Source organism: Balaenoptera musculus, chromosome 1, assembly GCF_009873245.2.
Source record: "Balaenoptera musculus isolate JJ_BM4_2016_0621 chromosome 1, mBalMus1.pri.v3, whole genome shotgun sequence".
NCBI lineage: Eukaryota > Metazoa > Chordata > Mammalia > Artiodactyla > Balaenopteridae > Balaenoptera > Balaenoptera musculus.
In genome coordinates, this window is record NC_045785.1 from 145,286,931 (window position 1) to 145,313,089 (window position 26,159).

The 26,159-nt window shown below is 38.3% G+C and overlaps 2 protein-coding genes across 2 annotated transcripts in view; one reads left to right on the plus strand and one right to left on the minus strand.

The window, feature by feature from the left end:
- Nucleotides 1-14,292, minus strand: part of DTL (denticleless E3 ubiquitin protein ligase homolog) — a 39,457-nt gene extending 25,165 nt beyond the window's left edge. The window contains exons 1-6 of the mRNA XM_036841280.1: nucleotides 14,073-14,292; nucleotides 8,765-8,890; nucleotides 7,843-7,941; nucleotides 6,776-6,837; nucleotides 6,571-6,691; nucleotides 1,129-1,194 (exon numbers count right to left, since the gene is read on the minus strand). Coding sequence (XP_036697175.1) covers nucleotides 1,129-1,194; nucleotides 6,571-6,691; nucleotides 6,776-6,837; nucleotides 7,843-7,941; nucleotides 8,765-8,890; nucleotides 14,073-14,124 — 526 coding nt within the window. The 5' untranslated portion in view covers nucleotides 14,125-14,292. The remainder of the gene's footprint in view (nucleotides 1-1,128; nucleotides 1,195-6,570; nucleotides 6,692-6,775; nucleotides 6,838-7,842; nucleotides 7,942-8,764; nucleotides 8,891-14,072) is intronic.
- Nucleotides 14,293-14,355: 63 nt separating this feature from the next.
- Nucleotides 14,356-26,159, plus strand: part of INTS7 (integrator complex subunit 7) — an 88,855-nt gene continuing 77,051 nt past the window's right edge. Inside the window, exons 1-2 of the mRNA XM_036824634.1 lie at nucleotides 14,356-14,672; nucleotides 25,022-25,151. Coding sequence (XP_036680529.1) covers nucleotides 14,579-14,672; nucleotides 25,022-25,151 — 224 coding nt within the window. The 5' untranslated portion in view covers nucleotides 14,356-14,578. The remainder of the gene's footprint in view (nucleotides 14,673-25,021; nucleotides 25,152-26,159) is intronic.

A 26,159-nucleotide genomic window follows, 5' to 3' on the forward strand; every position in this document is an offset into this window, starting at 1 on the left:
ATATTCTTTATTAAATTAGTGAAATTAGAAGCCAGCAGGGCTACTGTACTACATCTCTTGTGGTGAGATTATGATGTATAAAAAGGAAATAAGCACAAGGATAATTATAGCAGCTTTATTCATAACTGCCAAAACTTGGAAGCAACCAAGATATCCTTCAGTAGGGGAATATATGAATAAAACTGTGGTATATGTAGACAATGATATATTATTCTGTGCTAAAAAAAAATGAGATACCAAGCCATAAACAGACCTTAAATACATATTACTAAGAGAGAGAAGGCAATCTGAAAAGGCTACATACTGTGTGATTCCAATTGACATTCTGGGAAAGGCAAAACCATGGAGATAGTAAAAGATCAGTGATTGCTAGAGGTTAGGGGGGCGTTCAGGATGAATAGGTAGAGCACAGAGGACTTTTAGGGCAGAGAAACTATTCTGTATGATACTATAATGGTAGGTATATGTCACTATACATTTGTCACAACCAAGAGAATGTATAATACCAAGAGTGAACCATAATGTAAAGTACAGACGGACACTGGGTGATAATGATGTGTCAGAGTAGGTTCACCAATCGTAACAAATGTCCAACTCTGGTTGGACACTGGACATGTTGACAGTGGGAGAGGCTGTGTGGGAACAGGAGGTATATCAGTACAGAGAGAACTCTTTGTACATTCTGTTCAATTTTGCTGTGTATCTAAAATTGCTCTAAAAAATAGCCTATTAAAAATAATTTTTTTTAAAAAAAGTGAAGCAGGGAGATGATCATTGCTTTCTGCTTAATAGCATCATGGGGCAATGTGAGTATAATTATATATTTAGTTTAATCCAATTCTTTAAAGTTCCCAAATTTTTAAAATTAAGATAAAAGATCATGTACTAATAATTTCAATTCAATCAATAATTTAGGTAAATGGCATTATAGTTCAGAAGACAATATGAGGTAAATATGGAGGGTAATACTTAAAACAATCACTAAGATCCTGAGAACTGAACAGAGCAGAATTGGGGTTTATGAACATGTGCCCCCTGGTGGTAATCAGGTGAAATAGTTGATTCTTTCATTCAGAATTATTATGGGGCAATCCCACATATATCAAAATTAAAATGGAACTAGATTACCTTTTTTGTTGCACCTGGTGTCCCAGACCATAATGTTGCCATCTCTTCCACCTGTACAGAAGACAGCTGCAGACACATAAACAGTTTATCAAGAAGTTAACAAAACCAGTCAGTGACACATATATTTCAATTTAAATTTCCTAGAGTATCTATTATATGCTAGGTACTGTAATTGGCACTGGAGATTAAAAATGATAAAATATATAGCTCAACACAAATAAGAAAACAAAGCTGTGAAGGGAAAGGATTACAAAGAACTCAAAATGCTTATGTTGAGCAAAAACTTGATAGAATAATCCCTCTCTGTAAATTTTCTTTAAAACCACATGAAATACTATACTATAAAGTTGTAGTAAGAATAACGATAAATAAGCAATAACCAAAATATACTGAGTGCTTATTAAGTTTTAGACACTATCCTAAGTGCTTTTTTATAAATGACCTCAATCCTTGTTATCAACCCTATTAGGTGGGAATTATTATCCCCATTTTATAGATAAGCAAACTAAGGCACAGGAAGGATACGTAACTTGCAAAGGTTATTATTTTTGGCAGTATGTATCCAGAGCCCATATTCCAAACCTCCAAGCTGTATTGTCTCAGTATAAAGATACGAACCAGATCCACATAAAGTTTGTGAAAGGGGTTGCCTCTGGGGATGGAAGGAGGGCAGTGAGATCGGAGGAGGGAACACAGGGGAACTCCAGTTTATCTGTCATACTTTATTCTTTAAAATTAAACCAAAAAATTCTGCTTCCTGATGAAAGAGTGAGCACTTATCAAATTAATCCACCTGCATTAGTTTACAGCTAATGCAGGTGGATTAATTATAAGTGCCCTGGTCAAAATACAAAAAACAGCTACTTGAGGGTCGTATAGAGATTGACCAAAAACATAAAATTTTTGTAAGGGAGTCAACACCTGAAGCAAGTGACTGGCCTAGGGTAAGTTCCTGATTTTCTGAGGTTTTACCTTGAGGGCAGCCACAGTTGTAGCATCAGAACCAGGCAGCCAAAGTGCCAACAAAAAGACCATCTTTCAAGCCAAAGGAACTAGGAAAAGAGGACAGGGGCAACAAGAGCTGCCAGAGGAAGTGGGGAAGCCTGGAGAGAGCAGAGAAAGGGAAACCCTAATTCTGTGTTTAAACTTAGCTCAAGTCTCTGGCTGACCCCCAAACCATATGTGCATAGGAAAGCTAAAAGCAGCTTGCAACTAAGGCTTAAATTAAAGAACTGAATTGAGATCCGACCTTCTGAACTGACTGCCTCCCCACAGGTTTGACATTATGCAATTTGAGTCTAAATGATTTAACTGCCTGTTAAAACAAAAACACCAACTCTTTCCTGAGCAACATAACAGAATTCAGAGTCCAACACACCATTCCCAATGCCAAGGGTATGATCTTAAATTACTTGCCATATACAGAGCCAGGAAAATGCGCCATTCTCAAGGGAAAAGAAATCAACAGAGGCCAGCCTCAAAACAACCCAGATGTTGACTTATCAGGTCTGGTTGTAAAACAGATATGACTGTCAAGTGAAATAAAGAGACACTCATAATCAATGAAAAGGTGAGAAATCTCAGCAGAGTAACAAACAGAACTTATCGAAAACAAATGGAATTTTAGAACCCAAGCCCACAACTTCTGAAATGATAAAATTCACTGGATAGGCTTAAGAGGAGAATGGAGAAACAGAGGAAAAAGTCTATGAACTTGAAGACAGATCAACAGAAATCATTCAATCTGAGGAAGAGAGAAAAATAAGATTGAACATTATGCTAAGTGAAAGAAGCCAACAACATATTGTGTGGTTCCATTTATACGAAGGTGCAGAAGAGGCAAATTATAGAGAGAGAAAGTAGTTCAGTGGTTGTGTAGGGCTGGTAAGACGGAAAGTACTGCTAACAGGTTCTGGTTTCTTTTCGGGTTGATGGAAACATTCTAAACTTAGATTGTGGTGATGGCTGCATAACTTTATAAGAAAATTAAAAACCAGTGAAATGTACACATTAAATGGGTGAATTTTATGGGGTGTTAATTATATCTCAAATTTAAGAAAATTGAAAAAGATGAACAAAGCTTCAAGGATTCATGGGACAATTTCAAAAAGTCTAATACATGAGTAACTGGAGTCCCAGGAGAGAAAATTCGGCAGAAAAAATATTTCAAGAAATCACGGCAGAAAAATTCTCAGATTCAGTGACACATATTTGTACATTTACAAATTCAAAAAGCTCAGCAAGCCTCAAACAGGATAACTTTGAAGGGAACCATGCCTAGACACATCACAGTCAAACTGCTGAAAACCAAGACAGAAAATCCCGAAGGCAGTCAGGAAAAACAACATATTACATACAGGGAAATGATTCGAATGACCACAGAGTACTCAACAGAAACCATGTAAGACAGTGGAACAACACCTTCAAGTAATGAAAGGAAAAACCCTGTCAACCTGGATTTTATATCCAACAAAAATATCCTTTAATAATGAAGATGAAATAAAGAAATTTTCATATAAAGGAAAACAAAGGGGATTAATTACAACCAGACTCGAACTGTAAGAAATGTTAAGGGACGTTCTTCAGGCTGAAGAGAAATGATTTCAGAGGACAGGGGAAAGATGGTGCTGCTGGGGGAAATCATGAGTTCAGTTTTAGGTATGCTGAACTTGAAGTGCTTGTAGGAAAAGTGAAAGCTGGAAATACAATCTGGTTCAATATAAGTGGAGCAAAAAACAAAACAAAATTGGAATAGATGAAACTGTCCAGGGAGAAGGTACAGACTGAAAGGAAAAGATGGCCAAATACCAAATCCTGGGCCATGTCAACACTTCAAGTTAGGTAAAGAAGTGGAGTTCACAAAAGCAATTATGAAGGAATAAACAGAAATACTGATAACCAGAGGGAGTGGTATCACAGATTCCAAGGAAGAAAACAATTTTCATGAATTTTAAAATAACTTGCCAGAAGTGTCAAATATTGAACAAGTAGAAGGCAGGGTGATTTCAGGAAGAGAGATGGAATGGATTGAACCAAACTGAGATGAGGACATTTAACCAGGTTTTGATTACTCTTAAGAAACTTAGAAGAGATAGGAAATAAGACAGGATGATAGCTGAAGGAGAATACAAGGTTAAGATGTTTCTTTCTGGACAGGCCACAGATATGCTTGAGTTTTTCCTATGGAGAAAGAGCCAAGAGAAGGAAAGCTTGAAGACAGAGGAGCTGTGGGGATGTAAGTGATAGCATAAGGTCTTGGGGAGGATCAAGAATGTTTCTTAACCTTAGCTGCACACTGGAATCCCTTGAGGAATTTTAACACAATAGATGCCTGGCCCACCTCCTAGAGATTCACACTTAATTGGTATTTTAAAAAACCTCCCCAATGTGTATAACTGAGTCACTTTGCTATACAGCAGAAATTAACACAATGTTGTAAATCAACTATATTTCAATAAAAACAAAACAAAACAAAACACCTCCCTAGGTGACTAATGAGTCAGGGTTGAGAATCAGTGCCCTAGGAAGAAGGATTGGCCTTAAACTGGAGAATGAAGAATGAGAAAGAAGGTGCAAATTTGAAGATAAGTTTGTAGGAGGGGAAATAGAAAAACACTTATAATTATTTTTAATTACCCACTAGAAGTTCTAACACCCATTTTAATCACACAAAACACACATCTGTGAGTAACTGACAATTAGAGATGAAAACATTTTCCATGTTTTCAGGTGGTAGATACTTAGGGAGGGCAAATTCCACTAGTATAACTATGTCCTTTAGGATTTTTTGTATCCTGCCCATGTAGGGCTGAAAGAACTGGATCATGATCTTTCCTACCATGTTACCTACAAAAAAACCCCCCCGAAAACCAAAAAACAAACCCCAAAAAAACCAACCCACTAAGCATTTATATGCTCCTCAGTTTTGTGTTTGTTTGTTTTGGTGTGTGTGTGTGCATTCACATCTCACTTCATTTTTATGCTTACAATGTTTCTGTGAATTCGGAAATGAAGGTCCTGGGAGATAAAAATGACTTTGCCCAAGAATTTAAAGGCAGAAAGCAGAACAAAACACAGGGCTTCTATGTATGGTTGTAAAAGTATGCCCTGCACAAGAACACTTGGCTGAGGGGGTAGGGGCTAAAATCTGTGTTTTAGCAACCAAACTATGAGGACTTGGGAGCAGTGTCCAACCAGACTGCTCACACTAGGGCACCTGTGAACTACTGGGAGCCGTGATAAAGGTTACCACTTTTTCTACTAGACCACACTGGCAGAGATTCAATGCACAGAGTTTTAAAAATTAAGCAAAGGGACCGAAAGATACGGTGTTTCCCTTTTCTATTACCCTTTAAATAAACAAATTTACTTTAAGTACATTTTCATGACTTTAAATTATTTTTATAAACTTACAATGAACTCTGACACAGGGGTGTAGTAAACTAGAACACAAGCATACCTAACTTTATACAATAGATGTGTTAATGAAAAGTTATGCAGAGATAAAAACTATGTCATGTATTTCCTCTTCAAGGTTCCAGTCTCAACAGCAACGAACTGACCTTTTTTTAAAGTCCAAACCAGCTCAACAACTCAGTTTAGTACTCCTGAGTGCTCAGGTGAATAAACAAAAACATTCCTTTTAAAAATAGAATATTTTTTAATGATAAAGGAAACTATACTGTTTATTTCTATTATTCTGAGATTAAAATCAGATTGATCAGCCACTTCTTTGAGATGAATGTTTGTTGTCTCACTCTTATTTAGTGAGAAACAAATGGAGGAAGGAGAAAAGAAAAGAAAAAAACAGAAATGAAGAGCTCATTCAGATACCCCTGCTAAGTTTTTCCCTGGCTACTATAGTACTGGTCTGTATTATAGCCGTCTTTAAATCTTCCTTCTCCCTTCTCCATTATAATAGTTAATATAGAAAGATTAATTGTGAGTAAATAACAGTTGAAAACATACCAGGGAACTGGGCCATTTAAAGTAATTATGTGGTAAATTTTTTAGGTAAAGAATCATGTCCAGTTTATCAGGTTTCCCACCCAGCCTCATACTCCATTTAAATTTTACAAGTAGAGTTAAAGAAACTATTTTACAAATGGAGTTAATCAGTGTCCAGTACAGGCTTTGACCTCAAAGGCCACTCAAAGTTGAACAGAGGGATTGTGGCTATTTGTGAATTTTTACCTTATCTGCAAGATTATAGAAAAAAATTATCTGAAGACACTTTCAGGGACAAGCTGGAAATAATATCCATTAGAATGGGACTAAAATCCAACTTAATATCATTGAGGTTTCCAAGTCATATTAAGAATCGATCATCTACGTAGGTAAAGGAGCATCTTTGACAGGGGAAAGGGTGGAAACAATTACAGCTTACTGTTACTTCACCACGAAAGAGGTTAAGGAGATGAAAGAGGGTAAGCATATACCTACCTTTCTCAAACTTAGAAAAGGCAACTGACTTGAGGCTGCACTGATGACCTTTGCATGTTCCAATCAGCTCACCAGCTTTTACATCCCAAAATTTGGCTGTTTGATCACCTGCTGCTGTAACCTTTCAAAAATAAGGTTTCACAGTTTAATAAAGCAACCCTTTACCAGTGTTTACCCAGATCCCAATAAAATGAAAGTCACTTACAAGCTTAAGTTCACCAGGGACCCAGGCCAGGTCAAAGACAGCATTCCAGTGAGCCATCCATTCTAAACAAAGAAAATGGTGAATGTGAACTGTCTAAACTATGTCTTGTGGTAACCATACCAATAGCAGCTGAAGTGCCTTGAAAGCTGTAGTGAAAAGATCAGTGGTCAGCACACTGAGGTCCACGGGCCAAAGAGACCCTGTGGACTTGCACACATAGCACATTCCCGTCATTACCCCATAAAACTACCGTTTGATATCAGATTGTTTTCCATGAGGGTATATATTCTCTAAAATGGAATCTTTATGAAACATTCTCAGAAATCTTCATCATGCTCTCTGAATGGAGTTTAAAGTACTTTGGTTTGACATTCAAAATTCTGCTCGCTTTGGCCGTATCTCTTACTGTTCTCTGTATATCCTATTCCAACCAAACCGGAGCGCTCCCTATATGCTCATTATATCCTATGGTTTCCTATCTCTAGGCCTTTACTAATGCTTTTCTCTCCACCTGGAATAGTGTCCTATTCCACCTCCACGGGTCTAAATACCACAGTCTGCCTCAAATGTCCCATCCTTCATGAAAAATTTTCCTCACCTTCTTTGATACGTAAGAGCTCTTTGTGACACCTGTGGCGTTTTCTTTGTATTTCCTCTACATCATCTATAGCCTTTGTTCTACTTTAGTTACCTCAACACTTGACTTACTAGTTCTAGATTATTACCTTCCTAAGGTCAGTAGAACTTTGCCTTATGTATGGAAGATGTTTGTTCAATATAAATATTTTAAAGCAACATTTCCCCACATTAAGTATAATATAACAAATTTTAATTTTTTAAAAGAAAAACTGTTTTTAATCCTAAAATGTATTTTTCTTAACTTTCAGTAAAGGCTTTGCTGCTGTTAACAGTTATTGACAGAAAGGCAGTCCACCATTTACTTTCAGCCTGGCCCCTAAACAGGCTTAATCAGAAGTGAGTATCACTGAGAATTTATTCAAATAGCAACTTCCTTGAGGCTTTACGAATTTAAAATGTTCAAACAAATATTTTAGACCCCGACTTACCTTTGACGCACTTCTTTCTACTGGTTTGTGATTCTGTGTTATATAACCTAACGAAGCCTTCTTCATTGGCAACTGCTAGTATATGCTCCATATTGGGAGCTAAATAAGAAATAAAGAATAAAATATATAAAGAGTAACAAAAAAATTTAAAGCTGAGTTTAAATCTATATAAACAACATAATATAAATTAACTGAATAGCTACAATCTATTTGAAAAGAGGTAAGATGATCCTACCCAAATAGCATCTGCTATGGTAGAGAGGTTTTTCTGAATTAAAGATGGCTTAAAATTTGCCGTAATACCTAATTCAGTAAGTGACTCAAAAACACCAATCCTCAAATAATCTCTTATTTAAAGAAGGGCTGAATCAAGCATGGTAATTAAACAAAACAAAAGTGGTACTGGCCAATAGCAAATAAAAGCATATGATATAGGCATGGCAAATAAAAGCATACGATACAGGCCACCAGCAGGCTGAACCTATTAATTTTATATTCCCTTTTCACAATTTTTTACTTTTCCTTTCTTAAACTTTTAACAGCAGGGACAAGTACTCTATTGCTGTTAATATGTTCCCCAATGCATTGTAGAAAGAGACAGATTCAATCAGGTCAAAAGGGGCAAAAGTTTTCATGATGGCTGAACCTTTGCAACCCTTCCCTGATATCAGTTAAACAAACAAACAAACAAACAAACAAAAATGGTGCTATAAGAATCTTATCCCTTAGCAGAAATATGTAATTATGCATAGAGATTAAGAAAAGTCTATTTCATAAATCAGGGGAGAACAGTTATTAGAAAAACTCTATCATCTATCTAATTTACTTTTTCTTGAAAGGGAGACACCCCAAGATATTTTCCCTCTGAAGAGTGAAATAGATCATTTCTGACCAAACCTAGCTTATACAGTAATTCCCTTACCGGAAGAGAAGGTGCATCCAAAAGGAGGAACTGGGGTTCCTGTTTCTCCATAAGAAGTGTGCTCATCATTATAGCTGCACTGATAACCAGTAAGAAGGGACTGTAGAGGGTATTGTGAAGACCATCCTAAGGTAAGACAAAATTCCTTATAGAGTTCCAATATATCACATTTCAGTACTTTTAACAAATGCAGAGGTTATAAATTCATTTCTAAAAACTTTATATACTTAAGTATAGATCCACTCATTATCCATGGCCCTCTAGAACACAGTTTCAGGTATTTTCCTAAGGGGTCCTAAGGAAAAAATGAAAGAGCAATCTCAGCTTCTGGTGAGATACAGCTTTGGACTTATCATCTTAAATGGAGACTCTTGCCAATACATTTAAGACTGCAAGAAACAAGTGGCCTTTGCACATTAGAAAAGATCTTACCCCTTCCCCCATCCTTTGGTGACAATCACAAAACACAACCACAAAGACTACCACAGCCATTAAAACTGCCATTCTCGTCAATTAAAATTTTATGTTTTCAGAGTTTTTAAATCATTACTGCAAACTCAAGTTACCAGCAACATCACACATAAGCCAATGGTCAGAGAGTTAAAGGAAATAAGGTATGTCAATGTGCCTACTGTAGCCCCTAGTATACGAGAGAGGAAGAAATTCAAGGTGGAGGGAAAGTTTATTCCGTTTGGGTCAGAAAGCTGATGTGTACTATGGTCCTAAAATAGTAAACCATTTTGGGGTTTCCCTGGTGGTGCAGTGGTTGAGAATCGGCCTGCTAATGCAGGGCACACGGGTTCGAGCCCTGGTCTGGGAAGATCCCACGTGCCGCGGAGCAACTAGGCCCATGAGCCACAACTACTGAGCCTGCGCGTCTGGAGCCTGTGCTCCGCAACAAGAGAGGCCACGATAGTGAGAGGCCCGCGCATCGCAATGAAGAGTGGCCCCCACTCGCCGCAACTAGAGAAAGCCCTAGAACAGAAACGAAGACCCAACACAGCTAAAAATAAATAAATAAATAAATTAATTAAAAAAAATAGTAAACCATCTTGATTTCTTTTATCATTTTGATATGTGGGTCAACATATTTTAAATATATAAAAGAAACATTCATTCAATATATAGTTACTGAGAACCAAATGTTTGGTAAGCATGGGAGGAAACAATGAAGTTACAATCTAGAGAGCTGTCTAAATAATTAACAAACTCATACTTTAGGGTACTTTCAATTCTCACTTTTCATAAAAAAATACCATTTGGAGAAGACATCTTAGCCTGATATAACCTCAGACAAATCTGGTTTTGCATGTTCATAGAAATAACCTGAAGAAATGCAAACGAGGCAAATAAATTCAATCCAGATTTAGTAATTATTCCTGGGGGTATTACCTTAAGGCCAGATACGATTGTAAACAAGCCATTAAAGACCACTAAAAGAAGAATATGAATACAATAATTAGTTATGTGGTCGAGTTCACAAATATCCATCTACAGAATGAATTTTAAAACAAAAGCCTCTGTTCTAAAGTTATATAAACATACACTTGTAGTTTGGGATTAAAAAAAACAAAACCAAAAACTAATGATCACAACTCATGAATTCAAAAGGAATCTTGAACAATTTAAGTGGAACTGAAGATGATAAGCTCTGGAGACCTAAATTCTTTACAATTAAACAGTGACCCCTCAACTCTGTCTCATTGCCTACAAACTATATCCAAACACCAACAAATGGCCTAATGTGGCTTAGTAACTGGTCCCTATTTACCCCTCCACCTCTGTGATTGTGACAACACACACTTCATGGACAAGCCCCGTAAGCTACTTTTGGATCCTTATTGTTCTATTCTGTTTCCAACATGAGCTTGTAATGCTTTCCCTCACAACACTCATTTGGAAAAGCCTATCATTTCTTCAACCCACAACTTAAGCCCCTGGGGTTACATGCAGATTTTTCAAGGAGAATGAGAGCTGTCGGAGAACTAATTTCCAGATACTCAACTTCCATATATATATGTATTTCTAAAACTGACCTGTCTACAATGTCGAGGTCGAAGCTTTTCCCCCTCTTCATCACTACCTTTCTTCCACTTTTCAAGAAAGGCATTTCTATGACCCAATCTTATACCTTGCGTTGACTCAAGGTACAAAAACTCCTGGGACCCCATTGAGACAACTGGATAACTCCTTTAATAAAGGCATCATAAACACCCAAATCCATCTCTTTAAAACATAGACTTTCAATAAATTTTTATTTTGCTTAATTATTTATTGAAATTAGTAATCCATATTGTTTTGATCAACGACATACTACTAAAAATAGTAATGACAGGTCAACCCAGAAGAAACTTTTAACATTTAGAGCTTTATGATCACAGAAAACATCAACTTAAACATATTTTTTTACACAGAGAAATAAGATAGCGTAATCAATAAAATGACGTTTCAAGCTTAAAATCAAATCACATTAAGATAAATTCTGTAGGAGAAATAAAGTGGTAATAAGCTCAAGGGGAAAAAACAACTATGTAGAATATCTAGCAGTTAGAATTAGTTCATACTTTTTAAAAATGATTGATGTGATTATTAAATCACTACATTATTTACAGTCTATTAGATACATTTTAAAGACTGATGTAGCAGTAGCATTTTTATTTAAAAAGATCATCACTCACAATATGGCCAGAGATGACATCCTTTGCATCTGTTTAAACTTATGATAAAAACTTTCAGATACCAGTTTAAAAATACACAGAAGAGTAATCAGTTTCCATTTCAGAAAGATCATTGGCAGCAATGTGGAGGATAAACTGGAAAGAGGGAAACTAAGAGGCCATTTGGGAGACTTGTTACAGTTCAGACAAGAACGTATTATGGCCCAACCTAGGGAAATAGAATGGTAAGCATAGGACAGCTCCAAGATGTGGTGAAGAGGCAAAATCAGTGGGGATACCGAGGAGGAAGGATTAGAGATTTTAAGGGGACTTCTCTGAATGCGTATCTTGAGGAAAATGGAGGAATTCTGATTGACTCTCAGGTTTCTGACTGTGAAGACCAGTTTAAAATAATGAGACCATTTCCTAAAATAGGTAATACAGCAGGTTTGGGGAAAAAGTGAGTTCGGTTTTGGGTATTTGAGTTTGAGATGCTTACAGGACTGACCATCTGAATGAAGATGCTCATACAACTCTTACAGGAATGGATGTAAAGTATAGGGAATGGAAGGTTGCAGGTAGTAGTAGAAAAAAACCCTGGTTACAGCTATGATCACCCATGGGAGTAGGTAGAAATAGAAAAGGGGCCTAGGATGGAACACCCTCATGGAAGGGGAAAGAAGAAGATGGTCTTATAAAGTTCAGTGCATTATATATAACAATGAATGAATTTCACTGCCTAACACATAACAACGCATGAGTATTTGGGGGCTCAGGGTGGGCTGTCTCAAAACATGCCACAATGGCACATTGATTATTTTGCATTGAAGTTGCTTGAGAAGCAGCTGACACAAGAAGGAAACTCTGACCTCCCTGTCTCCCTGAAAAGCAGGAAATAAATCTCTTATGAAAGGTGCACTCCTTGCAACTGGAGGTAGAAGGACACCCTAATCCGTCAGAGATTGGGAATTCAGAGCCAAGAAGCCTGTGTAAACAAACCTTGTTACTTCTTTTATTTTACTACCTGAAGCCCAAACTCTGTTTAGATTCTTCACTTAGTAAGCATCCCAAACCTAAGTTTCTTTGTCCTGTCAATTCCTCACAAGTACATTGGTTTTTTTTTTTTTTTTGTCTGAAAAGTATAAAAGCTGCCTTGCTTTGGCCATTTCTTAGTCCCATTTCTATGAGACCTCCATGTACATGAATTAAAATTTGTTTTTCTCTTGCTAATCTGTCTTGTGTCAATTTTATTATTAGTGCAGCCATAAATACTCAAGAGGGGTAGAGGGGAAAATTTACCCCTCCCTGATAAGTATTTGTGAATGAGAGAGAAAAGGGAAGTAGACAGACAGAATGTAGAATTAGGAGAAAATCTGTTACAAAAGAAAGGCTACACAGCTTGCTCCAAGTCACACAGATTCAGTAAGGAGTGGAGGTGGAATTAAACCTCAGGAAGTTTAACTCCAAAGACAGAGATCATAACTACCATGCTGTACTGACACTCATGACAGAGGATAGAGAAGTATCTTAAGCAAGGTCACAGGAGAGACAGAAAGAGAAGCATTTAGAGTATAATTTAAAGACTGTCTAAGAGGTAAGGATGGTAGGGTTTTAGATTGGAGGCAGGAAGTGGAGGAACTACTCCCCAGTCTCCTTCTCAATATCCTTCTCCTAGACCTATGCCTTAAATACAAAAAGTTCACTTCTCACATTATTTTCTTCCTGTTTTCCACATGGCTTCAAGCGGAAAGACCTAGTCCATCTTTAAATGAATGAGATTTCATTTGCAGCCAAGCTTAGTCTGGGTAGTAATTCCCTTATCAGAAACTTACCAGAAAGTTTCAGGTTGATGACACCCAAACCTAAGCTCAAAATTCTTATTGCCAATGTTTTAACCTAAGGAACTTCAAGAACTGGAGAGAATAAATCAGATATCTATGTACTAACATGGAAGTATTTCCAAGTTTTACCGTTAAGGAAACAAAACATTTTTATCCCATTTCTGTAAATAACAATACTTATTACCTCTGGCATTGAAGAACACTTGGAATACAATACTTCAGTCTATTAATAATGGTCATTTCTGGGAAATGTGCTTATGGGCATTTTTCGCTCTATAACTACGAGTTTTTATGCCCATGTATTAATCAGGAGGAAAAAATTCTGACCATGCTAGAAGCAGATGTTCTGTCTTCTCTGCTTGACTGAGTTCCTTAACAGCGGGTCATAGTCACTGGTATATATAGCAAAGAGTAGGGCTCACTAAGGTTCCACAACAAATGAATGAATTAATCAATGAATACGAGTCTTGACGATCTCACATAGCTGTTGAGAAAACCACACATACTCCAATGAACGCGTTTTCCAGTTAATGTGCAAAACAGGCATAGCCGTAATGGAGGCCAGTTAACTCAGCGTCCCTCCCTCCGTCAGCCTACACTACAATTGAAAAAATCCCGATTACGACTAAAAGTGTCTCGAGAGCACGAAAGTGCAGCTTTTTTCAGTACTCTTCGCTAACATGAACTCACTCTGGCTGTGGGAGAACTCGGCGGCTGGGAAACAGAACTGGAGTCGGCGTTGGTCCGAGGTGTTGTTCGGGGGGAGGTGAATCCCGCCGGCAACAGGCAGCGGTTAGGGCCGTTACTCACCATTTCTCGGGACGCCAAACTGGGGCTGGCGGAGTACCGAATTGAAGAGCATCTGGGCCGGAGGAAAACTTTCAACTGAGGGAGAAGCCGTGGAAATGCCCCCAGATTCAGCAGAAATCTTATGTGGCGTCCCTTAGAACACGACTAGTTATTGCCTCCAACTCCCGCCACCGTAAGCCCCGGCCACCAAACTCCCCGCCAAACTGACGTCACGCCCTCTGATTGGCTCCCGCCGCGGCGTCCGGGCGCGTCCGAGTCACTTCCCCCTTCGAATCCCCGCCTCCTTTTCTCCCAGCCGCGGGAACCTAGAGTTCCTGAGCTCCCTGAGCGCCTGCGCGGGGGACCGCAGAGGCGCTGGCGAACGGCGGGGAGACCAGGGCGCATGCGTAACACGGCTTGACAGAGCGCGGAGGAAAAATCCGCGAGAAGGTGGTGGAGGAAGATGGCGGTGCTGGGGTAGAGTTTGCAATGTTTCTGAATAGGCTAGTCGAGTAACTATTCGGGTCATGGCGTCAAACTCAACTAAGTCTTTTCTGGCAGATGCCGGCTATGGCGAACAGGAGCTGGATGCTAACTCTGCCCTTATGGAATTAGACAAAGGTATTCGAAAGAGCGGGCTGAGCGGGTGAAACGCATGTGGGGGGAAGTGGCGCCCCCAGGCGGTGGTAGCCTCAGGCGAAGCCGGGAAGGCGCATGCGCCTATCCTCCCTGGGCGGGGGCGGGGGCGGGGGCGGGGGCTGGCGCTGGCGCCAGTGCTTTTGGTGAGTCCAGGGCTTTTGCCGCTTTGCGAGATTGCCAGGGAATTGCAGCGTTGCTAGATTGGCCTCGTACAGGTGAAAAAGTAGCGAGTGGGGCCGTTTTGACCACTTGAGGGCAGTCTCCCGATTTTCCAAGCAGTTTCTAAAAATGATAAATTGAAATTGTGAAATTATTTTTCAGTATGTTAAGTTGAGACCAGGTCTTCACCAGGAGTGCTGAATAATAATCTTGTACCGACTTACAACGATTCATGTGATTTCTGTAACTCTTACCTGCCGGTTATTAGGCAGGTTAAAAATAGGGCCAAGACCATCCGAAAATCAGAGCTCCTGCTCATTCTCTGCAGACGGATTCCACGAGTTCTATTTCCTTACGGGAGTTGGAGTGGTGGGAGCTTGGTGTAGTAGTAGGAGCTTTGGATAGACTGAGTTGAATTCTTATATCGTTCATTTTATGATCATGGACAGGTCACCTAAGTTAACCTAAGTTAACCTAACCTTGGTTTTTTTTTCTGTGCAAAGTGGGTAAAGTACCATTGAGCTAGCAAGATTGTTGTAAATATTGTGATATAATGGTATGCAAAAGAAGCCTTTATTAAATGCAAAAGAGATTTGCCTTCTTCTTAGATATGAATGTGGGAGGCAAGGGCAAATACTTGTCAGTAAAGAACTCAAGTATTAAAATGAAACCTTTGTTTTCAGTGTACTTAAATGATTTTTATTGAATGGGGAACCATTTTGCCACCTGGTATACAGTTAAGTTTTAATTAACTACAACCGATGTGTAATATATTAAGAACTAGAGGTTAGAAGGATTTTTCTTAAAGTCCACTTTGAGCCACTTCCCAGCTCTCCGACTTGACACTATCTTATACTTTTTGGGGACTCTTTATTTTGTTTGTTTTTTAACCTGTAAACATTTACAGCGGGTTCGTCTAGATAAGAGTTTCTCAGACTTTTTAAAAAAGCTTTTAACTCCTTTTGATCAACATAAAAATGCCACAGCACTCCAATGAGATATTCCTTTGGTTGAGTCACAGTATCTTTAGTGCAGGTCCATCAGCCAAGAAAATGATGTTGAGCTTTGATTTCTCAACAAATCTATGGGGACTTTTCCCTCTAAAATATAAAGTCATAACATTAAATGTGTTTTTTATGCACTACATAATCTTTTCCTCCCCATTCTGATATTTCCTTCCTTATTACCCTCTTAAGAGTTGCAGGTCTGGATATCTAATATTCCTACTAATTCTGTAAAGACATTTTCTACCACTGTGGTCCAGGTGAACTCATCCCATAATGACAGTAGAGCAGTGGTGTGGAACAGAATTGGGATGGGACTTTGAAGAAATGAGAAATCTAGAATTGTTTAATTCCAAAAAACTTGCAGTTGTAGTAAGAAAAAATATAACACAAGTTTTCCTACTTAAAAATTGAAATAGGAATATTTCAGATCTGTAAGAAATATATAGGTGGCTATTGAGTGGTAAACCAGGTGTCTGTCCTAGATACTAAGTGATGGTGTTAAATCCTCCCAGCAGTGCCTTGGGTGAGTATTTTACAGGTAGAATCTGATGTGGGGTTACTTGAATGCATGGATGCGCCACAGATACTGAGGGACTACTGTAGTGAGGGGGCAGTTGTATCAACAATCCAGGGAGAAGAGAACAGTGGCTTGGGCCAGGGTGGTTACAGTGAGGCTGTGTGAAGTGCTGAGATTCTGTATATATTTTGAAGGTAGAGCCAACAAGAGTAGCTAATGAATTGGATGAGAATGTGAGAGTTAAGTGGTCAGGAGAAACTCAGAGGTTTTTGGTCTGAGCTACTGGAAGTATGTATTGCCATTTACTGAGCGGATGAAAATCAGATCAGTTTGAGACTGTTAAATTTGAGAGGTCTCTTAGACATCCAGATGGAGATGTTGGGTAGGCAGTTAGATATACAGATGTGATACTTGAACTCCATTATAAAGAAATATCTGTAGCACTAGTGTCAAGAAATACACTTGGGAAATGCTGCCATTTATAACCTGTTATATGTTTATAACCATTGCACTTTGTTCTGAGCATTTTGAGCAAGCATGGCAGTAAGCAACTTGTTTCTGATCTCTCTAGGAATAAATGGATGCTCTTTTAAAGCTGACTTAACTCTGTTCATTTAGGATGTAGTTAGTAACACAGGAAAATCATCATTCATATAATAGCCATTAAGTCATTCAACAAATATTTACTGACCACCTACACTGTGTTAGGCACTCAGACTTGGGGCTATATTAGTGAACAAAACAGCTTTTAGAAGCTCACATGAGGCAGACAGGGCTAGATCAAATACAGCCTTGTTGGGACAAGAAGTTTGGATTTATGCAAAGTGCATTCATTGGGAAGACCTTGAAAGTCTTTAAGCAGAGGACTGACATGGATTGGTTTACATTTTTGAAGGTCACTTTAGCTCCTATGTAGAGGTCTTTTTGCCTTCCCTTTTTTTAAAGTTTTAAGCTGATAACCATGCTGCCTGAGCTGTGAAGACAGAGCAGAGTTAAGTGTCAAATCAAGTATAACTTATGTATATCTGACACATTTCATAATCAATCATTTCTATAATATAGGTATTACAAAGGACATATCTCCCATAAGTTACTCAGTGTAACTTTCCCTAATGTAACTTCTACACTGTCAGTCTGAAGATTTTTAAGTCAGCTGATGAGAAGTTGTCCCAGTGATTTAGGAAAACTTATGCAAGATCTCCTTCACTCTGGGTGAAAAGGAGAGTCTACCTTAAGTGACATCACTCAGCCTATCTGCTTTCTGTAAGGTTGGCCTTGGGGGTGGGGGGGGTGAGATCCAAGAGCAACGGGGAAGAGAGTGGTTTCCCTTTCTTGCACCTGGGCAATGAGAAAGGAGGAAATGTAGGGAGTGGAATTGCTGTCTGAGGTGTTGGTGAACTTAATGTTGCATGGAAAACTTGATGGTATGTTCAATGAAAAAGTTAATTATGAAATAGAAAATTGATGTAAATCAGGACAGCTATCTGTTTTCCCTTAGATGCTGTCACTTCACCTATGTTCCAAAACATCTGAATTCTCAGACAGTGGAAGAGACCACAGGTCGCTTTTACTCTGTCCATATTGGCACAGATGTAGTTGGTATTATGATAAACAAATATGGGGCCCCGTGAGTATCCCCATATCCCCTACTAAAGAGGGAGGTCTCTGCAGCCAAGTTTGTACCAAGTGACTAATTCCAGGCCATAAGTGATTCAGAAGTGGACATGTGACCCACACTGAGTCAATCAAATTCTTTCTCTTGAGAATCTGTACTACCAGACCAAACTCAGTGTGGCAGTATTGAGAAGTGGACCTGTAAGATCATGTAGAATTAAGGTCAGACTCTTAACTCAAAGCCACATAAAAACCAGCATTATAAAGGACTGATTGTTAAAGCCTGGCTGGTGATCCCTTGATGGACTATGAACGGATCCAAAAATCCAAGGCCCTTCTTTAGTTCTTACTGAAGTCCATAGACTCATTTTTACATATGGCTAAAAGCTATTATCTTGTAAATTACAAAGTAAGTTATTAAATATTCCTAAAAGTTGGTATTCATAAAAATAATTTATGATTCTAAGTCAGTATTCTTTGTGCATATCGCACAATATTGCATACATTCTCACCATGTATATTTACAGATTCTAAAGTTTTGGGGAAGGATGCTTTATTATTAATGCATCATCAGTTGAATTGACTATCCTATTAGTTGTTTTTATTCTTGCTTTTTAAATATAATTTACTGAGATGTTACCATGATCAGTTTACTAAGCTGTGGGTTGTGAGATTGCCTTGGTGTAATGTGTGGTGCATACTTGTGTTTGTATTTCTCCCCTCCCCACCTCATTTTTAATAGACTTTAAGATGTTATGGTTTAAGATGTTAGGGTATTATGGTTCCATTTCGAATCATTCTCACCCTTTAGCTAAAGCAAATGTATACAACAAATTCTCCTAAAATGTGCTTGCATAGTAGTGTGTATTGGCAGTGTTCTTTGTAGTGGATATTAGTCATATTGGTGGTCACTTAGCATCTTGTGAACATTCTATGCTTGAGGAATGGCTCACACCACAAACACTGTCTCATCAAGGTGGAAGCAAAAGCTCACTTTCCTGGTTTCCCTTTTAAGAGCGCAGGAGAGGATTCCCTGGCTGTCCAGTGGTTAGGACTCCATGCCCGCAGTGCCGAGGGCCCAGGTTCAATCCCTGGTTGGGGAACTAAGATCCCCACAAGTGGTGCAGCCAAAAAAAAAAAGCACAGGATGTGAACTAGGCTCTGCCAATCAGACAAACCTCCTCCAGGCTCTGTGATTTCGTTTAGAGATGCAAGAAGGCAGAGTTGAAGAGTACTTGCAGTTTCCCTGGCAGCAGCAGTGGCTGCAGTGTCCATAGTGTACAGTAGTAGCAGCAATGGCTACTACATTCCTAGATGATAGGAGAGCTAATTCTAGCATCTGGTGCTTCCCAGCAACAATAGCGTACCTCATCTAATCAGTTTGGCAGTGTGGAGTTAGGTGTTCTTAGGAGTTTTGCCTTGAAACTGCTTATTACTTTAATAAACACTCAATAAAAACTAATTTCCTGCCTAATCAGTCAGAGTTAGCTTCTGTTGCTTGCAGCTAAGAACTCTGACTGATACATGCTACCTAGAAATGTATGCTATTTTGAAAACTTGATTGATGTATCACAAATCCCAAGTTTACCATAATTTATTTCTCTTCAATTCCTTGGAATTTGTCATCCCTCAGAATTATACCACTCTGAAATCCCATTCAAATATCTCTTCTTTAATCTTAACCTCTGTCCTCTAGTTGCCTGCTAGAAATGCATTTTAGCATAATAATTAGGACCAGATTGCCAGGATTTGAATTCCATCTCTGCCATTTATTAGCCGTTGTTTCTTAGGCAAGTCGCTTAACTATTCTTTACCTGTGTCCTCATCTTTAAAATGGGAATTATTGAATAATACCTAACTTCTGCGAGTACAGTGAGAGCTTAATACATGTAAAATGCTTACTAGAGTATCTGGCACAGAATAAGCACTTAATATGCATCATCATCATCATCATGATTAACTGCTATTTTAACCATTCTTTATTTTCATTCAGACCTCAGTATACTCACCTCTCTACTTCCCTTACCTCTCAGTCCCTTTGTGTTTTTACTTCTTTATCCAGCTTAGATTTTATGGTCCCTCATTTCATTAATTTCATTAAGTTTCTTACCAGTACTTTAAATTCTCATCCAAGGTTCTATTTTAGTCATATGTGCCCAATGGCAGCCAAAAATTGCTCGAGAAAGTCATACAACTTGGTATGTGGCTATTATCAGAAGTGACACAAACCCAAACTGGCCTTCAACACAGACCTGCAATACTACAATGTTTCTTTAGTCAGGATTCTCCCACCTTCTTTAGTGACATTTCAGACCTCTAAATTTTCAAAAAAAACCCAAAACCCCAGAAATCCTGGGTTTTATGTGAAATCTCATTTCATTTTTAAGATTTGACAATGAATTCAAAACCTTTGAAAATGTTGTATCATAATATTACTCTTGAGGGCCAGATTCAGCAGCCTACTAGTTTTCAGTCAAATAAGATTAAATGGCAGAGGATAGCTTGAGGATCTACTCGCCTACCTTCTCAAAACAGCTAAATAGATGCCTGGGCCCCCACTGCAGAGATTTGGTAGATTGGAGAGGAACCCTAGCATAGACATTTTTGAAAAATTTCACAGATATTTCTGATGCAGAACCAGAGCTGATAAACCACTAGCATAGCAAAATGTTCTGCACATTTTAAGTGAGAAATACGTTTAGAATAATGAATTTCATTGCTGCCAAATGGATTTTGACTGAATAAGCAATTTACGGACAACTTATTTTAGTTCTTCCTAGTCTACCTGCATGTTGCAACTAAGTTGAGCACTGTTTAACTCCAGGCACTGAAAAGGAAGAGATCTCTGTTTCTTTGGTGGGAGAATAAAAAGTAAAATGGAGAAACAGCAATCACATCCTTCCGCAGTGGGTCTTACGGTGGCATTCTTATGATCATTGGTCTTCTGATCAGGGTATTTTCCCTCAGATTTGTTGTAGCTAGCAACAGAAGTAAAGTGAATAACCTCTTAAACCCCTCTAAGAATAAGATCTGCTTGTGCTGAGCTGCTATTTTCAGGTGCTTGGCTTATACTGGAGTTGGAATTGGCCTAGAGCAAGCAAGCTGGGTACCATACTGCCCCAGCCTAGGATTGTTGCTGCATCGCAGGCCTTAATGCGCTTCTCTCTTCTCTCTTCTCTTGCACCCTAGCTTCTGACCTTCTGAGCCAGCCTAGCTTCTCATTTCCTCTCTCATAAAACTCATATCAGAAAATAAGCGAGACATTTACTATTCTTTAGCTCATGTACCCTGATGGCTCTGTTATAAGAATGAGGGTCTACTTTATCTTAAAGAAATAAAATTTGACCACACTAGAGAAATCAAAACCTTTCTTTGACCAGATGCAAAATTATCTTTGGTACATTTTAAATCAGCATGTTTAAATAAATGATTTGGTCTGTGGTCCTGTTTTTAAAGGGAAGGTGAAGCGGATCATATTCTGTTGAGGAGACTCCCTGTACGTAGACCCCTTCCTACTTTACCTTTTTCATCCCAACCAAGGTTAATTTGTTACAAACAGAACTTTACTAACCTTTGTATCACTCAACTCTTGAGAGAGAGAAGAGAAGGAAACAAGTCCAATTACTGTGGGTTCTCCCAGCATTCCCTTCCCGCAGCACACGTACATAAACACACATCTCTTCCTTCTCTGTTCTCACACCTCCATCCTCGGACTTGCCTTTCTTTTTCTCCCCTTCTCTTGTGTCCTTCACTGCCCTATCTGTGTGTCCCTTGACCCCTTTTTCAAGGATACAGGAGCCATTGCCAGTAACCTACAGTGTCTCTGTTGGTACTGTGCATTTAGTGGGAAGAAGACTCCTAGAGCTTCTAGTGGCAGTTCTTGTGTGTATGGAAGTTGGTGGGTGAGGGGTGTAGGGAGAAGGGAGCAGACAAAGAAGGGATATGTTCTAAATATCTCAATTAGAAATTAGAGTTAATTTTGAATTAATTTTCCCAGAGGAACTTTTATTATAAGTGGTTATTAGATTATGGAGTACTATGAGTACTGATAGTGCTGGGTTTTTTTCCTATGAGGAAATATTTTCCAAGTACCAAATAACTAACATGAGTGCACTTATAGAACTTAACTCATTAGTAAGTTGTAGAAATTGCATGTGCAGATTTACTTTGTGGTTGTCTTATGTATTGGAACAAAGTGGCAACCAGTAAAGAGCCCTCTGTCAACTGGGGGAAAACCGCACAATGTAAGAGCTGTGAGTTGAGTTTTATTCAGCGTCTTACTGAGGACTATAGCCCTGGAGACAGCCTTCCAGATAGCTCTGAGGAACTGCTCCAAAGAGGTAGATGGAGAGGTCAGTATACATGTGATTTTGGCTAAGGAGTATGTGCAATCCAGCATATGTCTCGGTAGACGGTTGCTGCTAGTCTAAGGAACAGATATCTCAGTTAATGATTTTAGTGCTTTTCTAAGTGTGGGAAGATGCAAGAATCTGGGTTCATAAAATTTTTTTTTTCCTGACATATAACTATCTAAGGGCCTGTTTTGCCTGTTTTCCCTAAAGCACAGGGTGCCTCATCTTGTTCTTTGTCCTAAATTCCTTTCAGGGTGTGCTGTAGGTCAGCGACTTAATCTTTGTAGAACTGAATGGCAAGCGACATTCCTTGTTTTACACCTCAGACATTTCCTTTGTCATTTTTTAACAGTGAACAAACTTTACTGAACAGAGATGTTCTAGGGCGCTTATTCTTGTGCAGATATAATCAGCATTTTGTAAATGGCAAAATACGAAAAGAAAAATATTTGGAGGTGATACTATTAATTCCATATCAAGATACTCATTCTTAATGAATTTTTTAAAGGATTGAACATTAACTCCTTTTATTTGTTGGATTTTAAAAACAATCAGATTCATTGAGGGAATTCCCTGACGGTCCAGTGCGCTTTCACTGCCGTGGGCCCAGGTTCAACCCCTGTTCGGGGAACTAAGATTGCACAAGCTGTGTGTGGCGTGGGGGAAAAAAAAATCACATTTCTTTGAGGTATAATTTGTATATAATAAAATCCACCAAATGTATGCAGTCATGAAACCACTACCTAGAACAATTCTTTCACCCCCAGAACTTGCCCTGTGCCCCTTTGTGGTCAGTTCTCTTTCTTTAGCCTCTGGCAACCACGTTCTGCTTTCTATTCCCATAGTTTTGCCTTTTCCAGAATGTCATATACAGTAGTCTTTTGGGACTGACTTCTTTCACTTAGCATAATGATTTTGAGATCCACCCATGTTGTTGTATCAGTAATCGGTTTCTTTTTATTGCTGAGTATGAGTCCATTGTATGGACAACAGTTTGTTTATTCATTCACCAGTTGATAGACTGGGTTGGGTTGTTTCCAGTTTGGGGCTATTACGAATTAAGCTGCTGTGAACATTTGCATACAGATCTTTGTATGGACAGATATTTTCAATTCACTTAGGTAAATATTTGGAAGTAAGATTGCTGAGTGTATAATAAGTGTATATTTATCTTTATAAGAAATGACCAAACTGTTTTCCAAAGAACTGTATAGTTTTGCATTCCCACCAGCAATGTATGAGAGTTTTAGTTGCTCCATATCCTCTTAGCACTTGGTATTGTCGGTCTTTTCTGCCATTCTAGTGGATGTGTAGTGGTGTCTTACTGTGGTTTTTAATTTACATTTCACGGATGACTAACAATGATGAGCGTCTGTTCATGTGCTTATGTTTGCCATCCTTATTTCCTCTTTAGTGAAATTTCTCTTCAAATCTTGCCCATTTTAAAAAATTAAGTTTTCTTTTTATTGAGATATAAGAACTATGGATGAAGTCCTTTATCAGATACATGTTCTATAAATATTTTCTTCCAGTATGTGGCTTGTTTTTTTATTCTCTTAACAGTATATTTTGAAGAGAAGTTTTTTGTTTTAATAAATTTATTTATTTATTTATTTTTGGCTGCGTTGGGTCTTCGTTGCTGCGCATGGGCTTTCTCTAGTTGCAGCAAGTGGGGGCTACTGTTCATTGTGGTGCGCGGGCTTCTCATTGCAGTGGCTTCTCTTGTGGAGCATGGACTCTAGGTACGCAGGCTGTAGTAGTTGTGGCACGCGGGCCCAGTAGTTGTGGTTTGCGGGCTCTAGAGCTCAGGCTCAGTAGTTGTGACGCAGGGGCTTAGTTGCTCTGCAGCATGTGGGATTTTCATGGACCAGGGCTCGAACCCGTGTCCCCTGCATTGGCAGGCGGATTCTTAACCGCTGTGCCACTAGGGCCACCAGGGAAGCCGAAGAGCAGAAGTTTTTAATTTTGATAGAGTTTAACTTATCACTTTTTAATTTTATGATGTTTTTAATCTAAAAACTCCACTTTTTTTGTTTTATCTAAGAATTATTTGCTTAACCTAAGCTTATAAAGATTTCCTCTGTATTTTCTTCTATATAATTTATAATTTTAGCTCTTACATTTAGGTGTATGGTTCATTTTGAGTTAATTTTTGTATATGGTGCAAATTAAGGATTGAGTTTCTTTTTTCTTTTCTTTTTTTAAATTTCCCTTCTGATTTCTTCTTTCACTTCTTTCAGTGATTCATCTTATTGATTATTTATAAGTGTGTTGCTTTATTTCCAAATATTTGGGAATTTTTAGATATTTTTCTCTTACTGATTTTTAATTTAATTCCATTATGGTCAGAGAACATACATAGTATGATTTCAGTCCTTTTAAATTTGTTGAGGTTTACTTATGGCCCCAACTATTTTATCAACTCAATCTTTTTTAAAAAATTGTTTCTTTTTCATTATTCTATATCTAAAAGTGACACTTTACCAAATTACTATTTCATCTGCCATTTTTATTTTTGAAAAGGTAATGAGTTACAATTGTACTTTACTTAATTGTTAAGAATGATTATTACTTTACTGTGTAAATAATTTTACTCTGTAATAGTGTGTTGATATTTGCTATTTTTGCCTTATTGTAGCCACAAATTTGTAATCTGTTCTTCCCTTTTTATGCTCTTCATAGGTCTAAGATCTGGCAAACTTGGTGAACAGTGTGAAGCAGTTGTCCGCTTTCCCAGGCTCTTTCAGAAGTATCCATTCCCCATTCTCATCAATTCTGCTTTCCTAAAGTTAGCTGATGTTTTCAGAGTTGGGTAAGTCTTTTTAAGGCCTTGGTGTCCTAAAGCACATTGTTCATATTTCTTTGTTTTATATTGTGGTCTGTATTCTTTTTGCCTTTTAGGACTTCCACATGGTTCATTACCATTTTAATGGATGCACATGGCAATTTGCAAGAAATTTTGGTGTGAAATTTAATGGCATTTTAAGCAAAAGTGAAGGATATAAGTCAGAGAGTACTTATGTCTTTGGGGACAGGATAATTCAAAATTAAGACAACCTTAATATATTATTGTATATTTCAGAAATATCTGTGGCTTTGTGCAGATAGTTTGGAGAAGTTTCTGATTTAACAGTTTATTTTATAACATGAGATTACATGTTACATGAGATTATGGGTCACTGTGAAGTGCCTGAAACATCTAAGCAAGCACTGAATATACACCTACTTTTTTCTCTCTGCCATTCCCTCTCCCACTTCTTTCCACCCTTCTCCATGCATTCATGTGCTTATACACACACCAAATCAGACTTGGAGAAATGATGTTGTAGAATTAGCTTGAGAGGAAGATGACCATCTCCTTGATTATAGTATGACTGAGGAGATTGAGTTTGGGTCCAGGGCTTCTCTTTGTGTTACTACTGTTTTGGTGCCTTGCAGCAGGACTGCAGGCTTTGCTAAATGCTTATGCTTAGTACGCATCTCATGTACAGTTGGCCCTCTGCAACTAAACGTTCTGCATCCATGGGGTCTACCAACCATGGGTCAAAAATATTTGGAAAAAAAATTCCAGAAAGTTCCAAAAAGCAAAACTTGAGTTTGCCACACATTGGCAACTATTTACATTGTATTTACACTTATTTATATAGCATTTATATTGTATTAGGTATTGTAAATAATCTAGAGATGATTTGAAAGTGTGTGGGAGGATGTGCAAATACTATGCCATTTTGTATAAGGGATTCGAGTCTCCAAGGGTTTTGGTATGGCAGGGGGTGGTCTGGAACCAGTCCCCCTCCCCACCATGGATATCACAAGATGA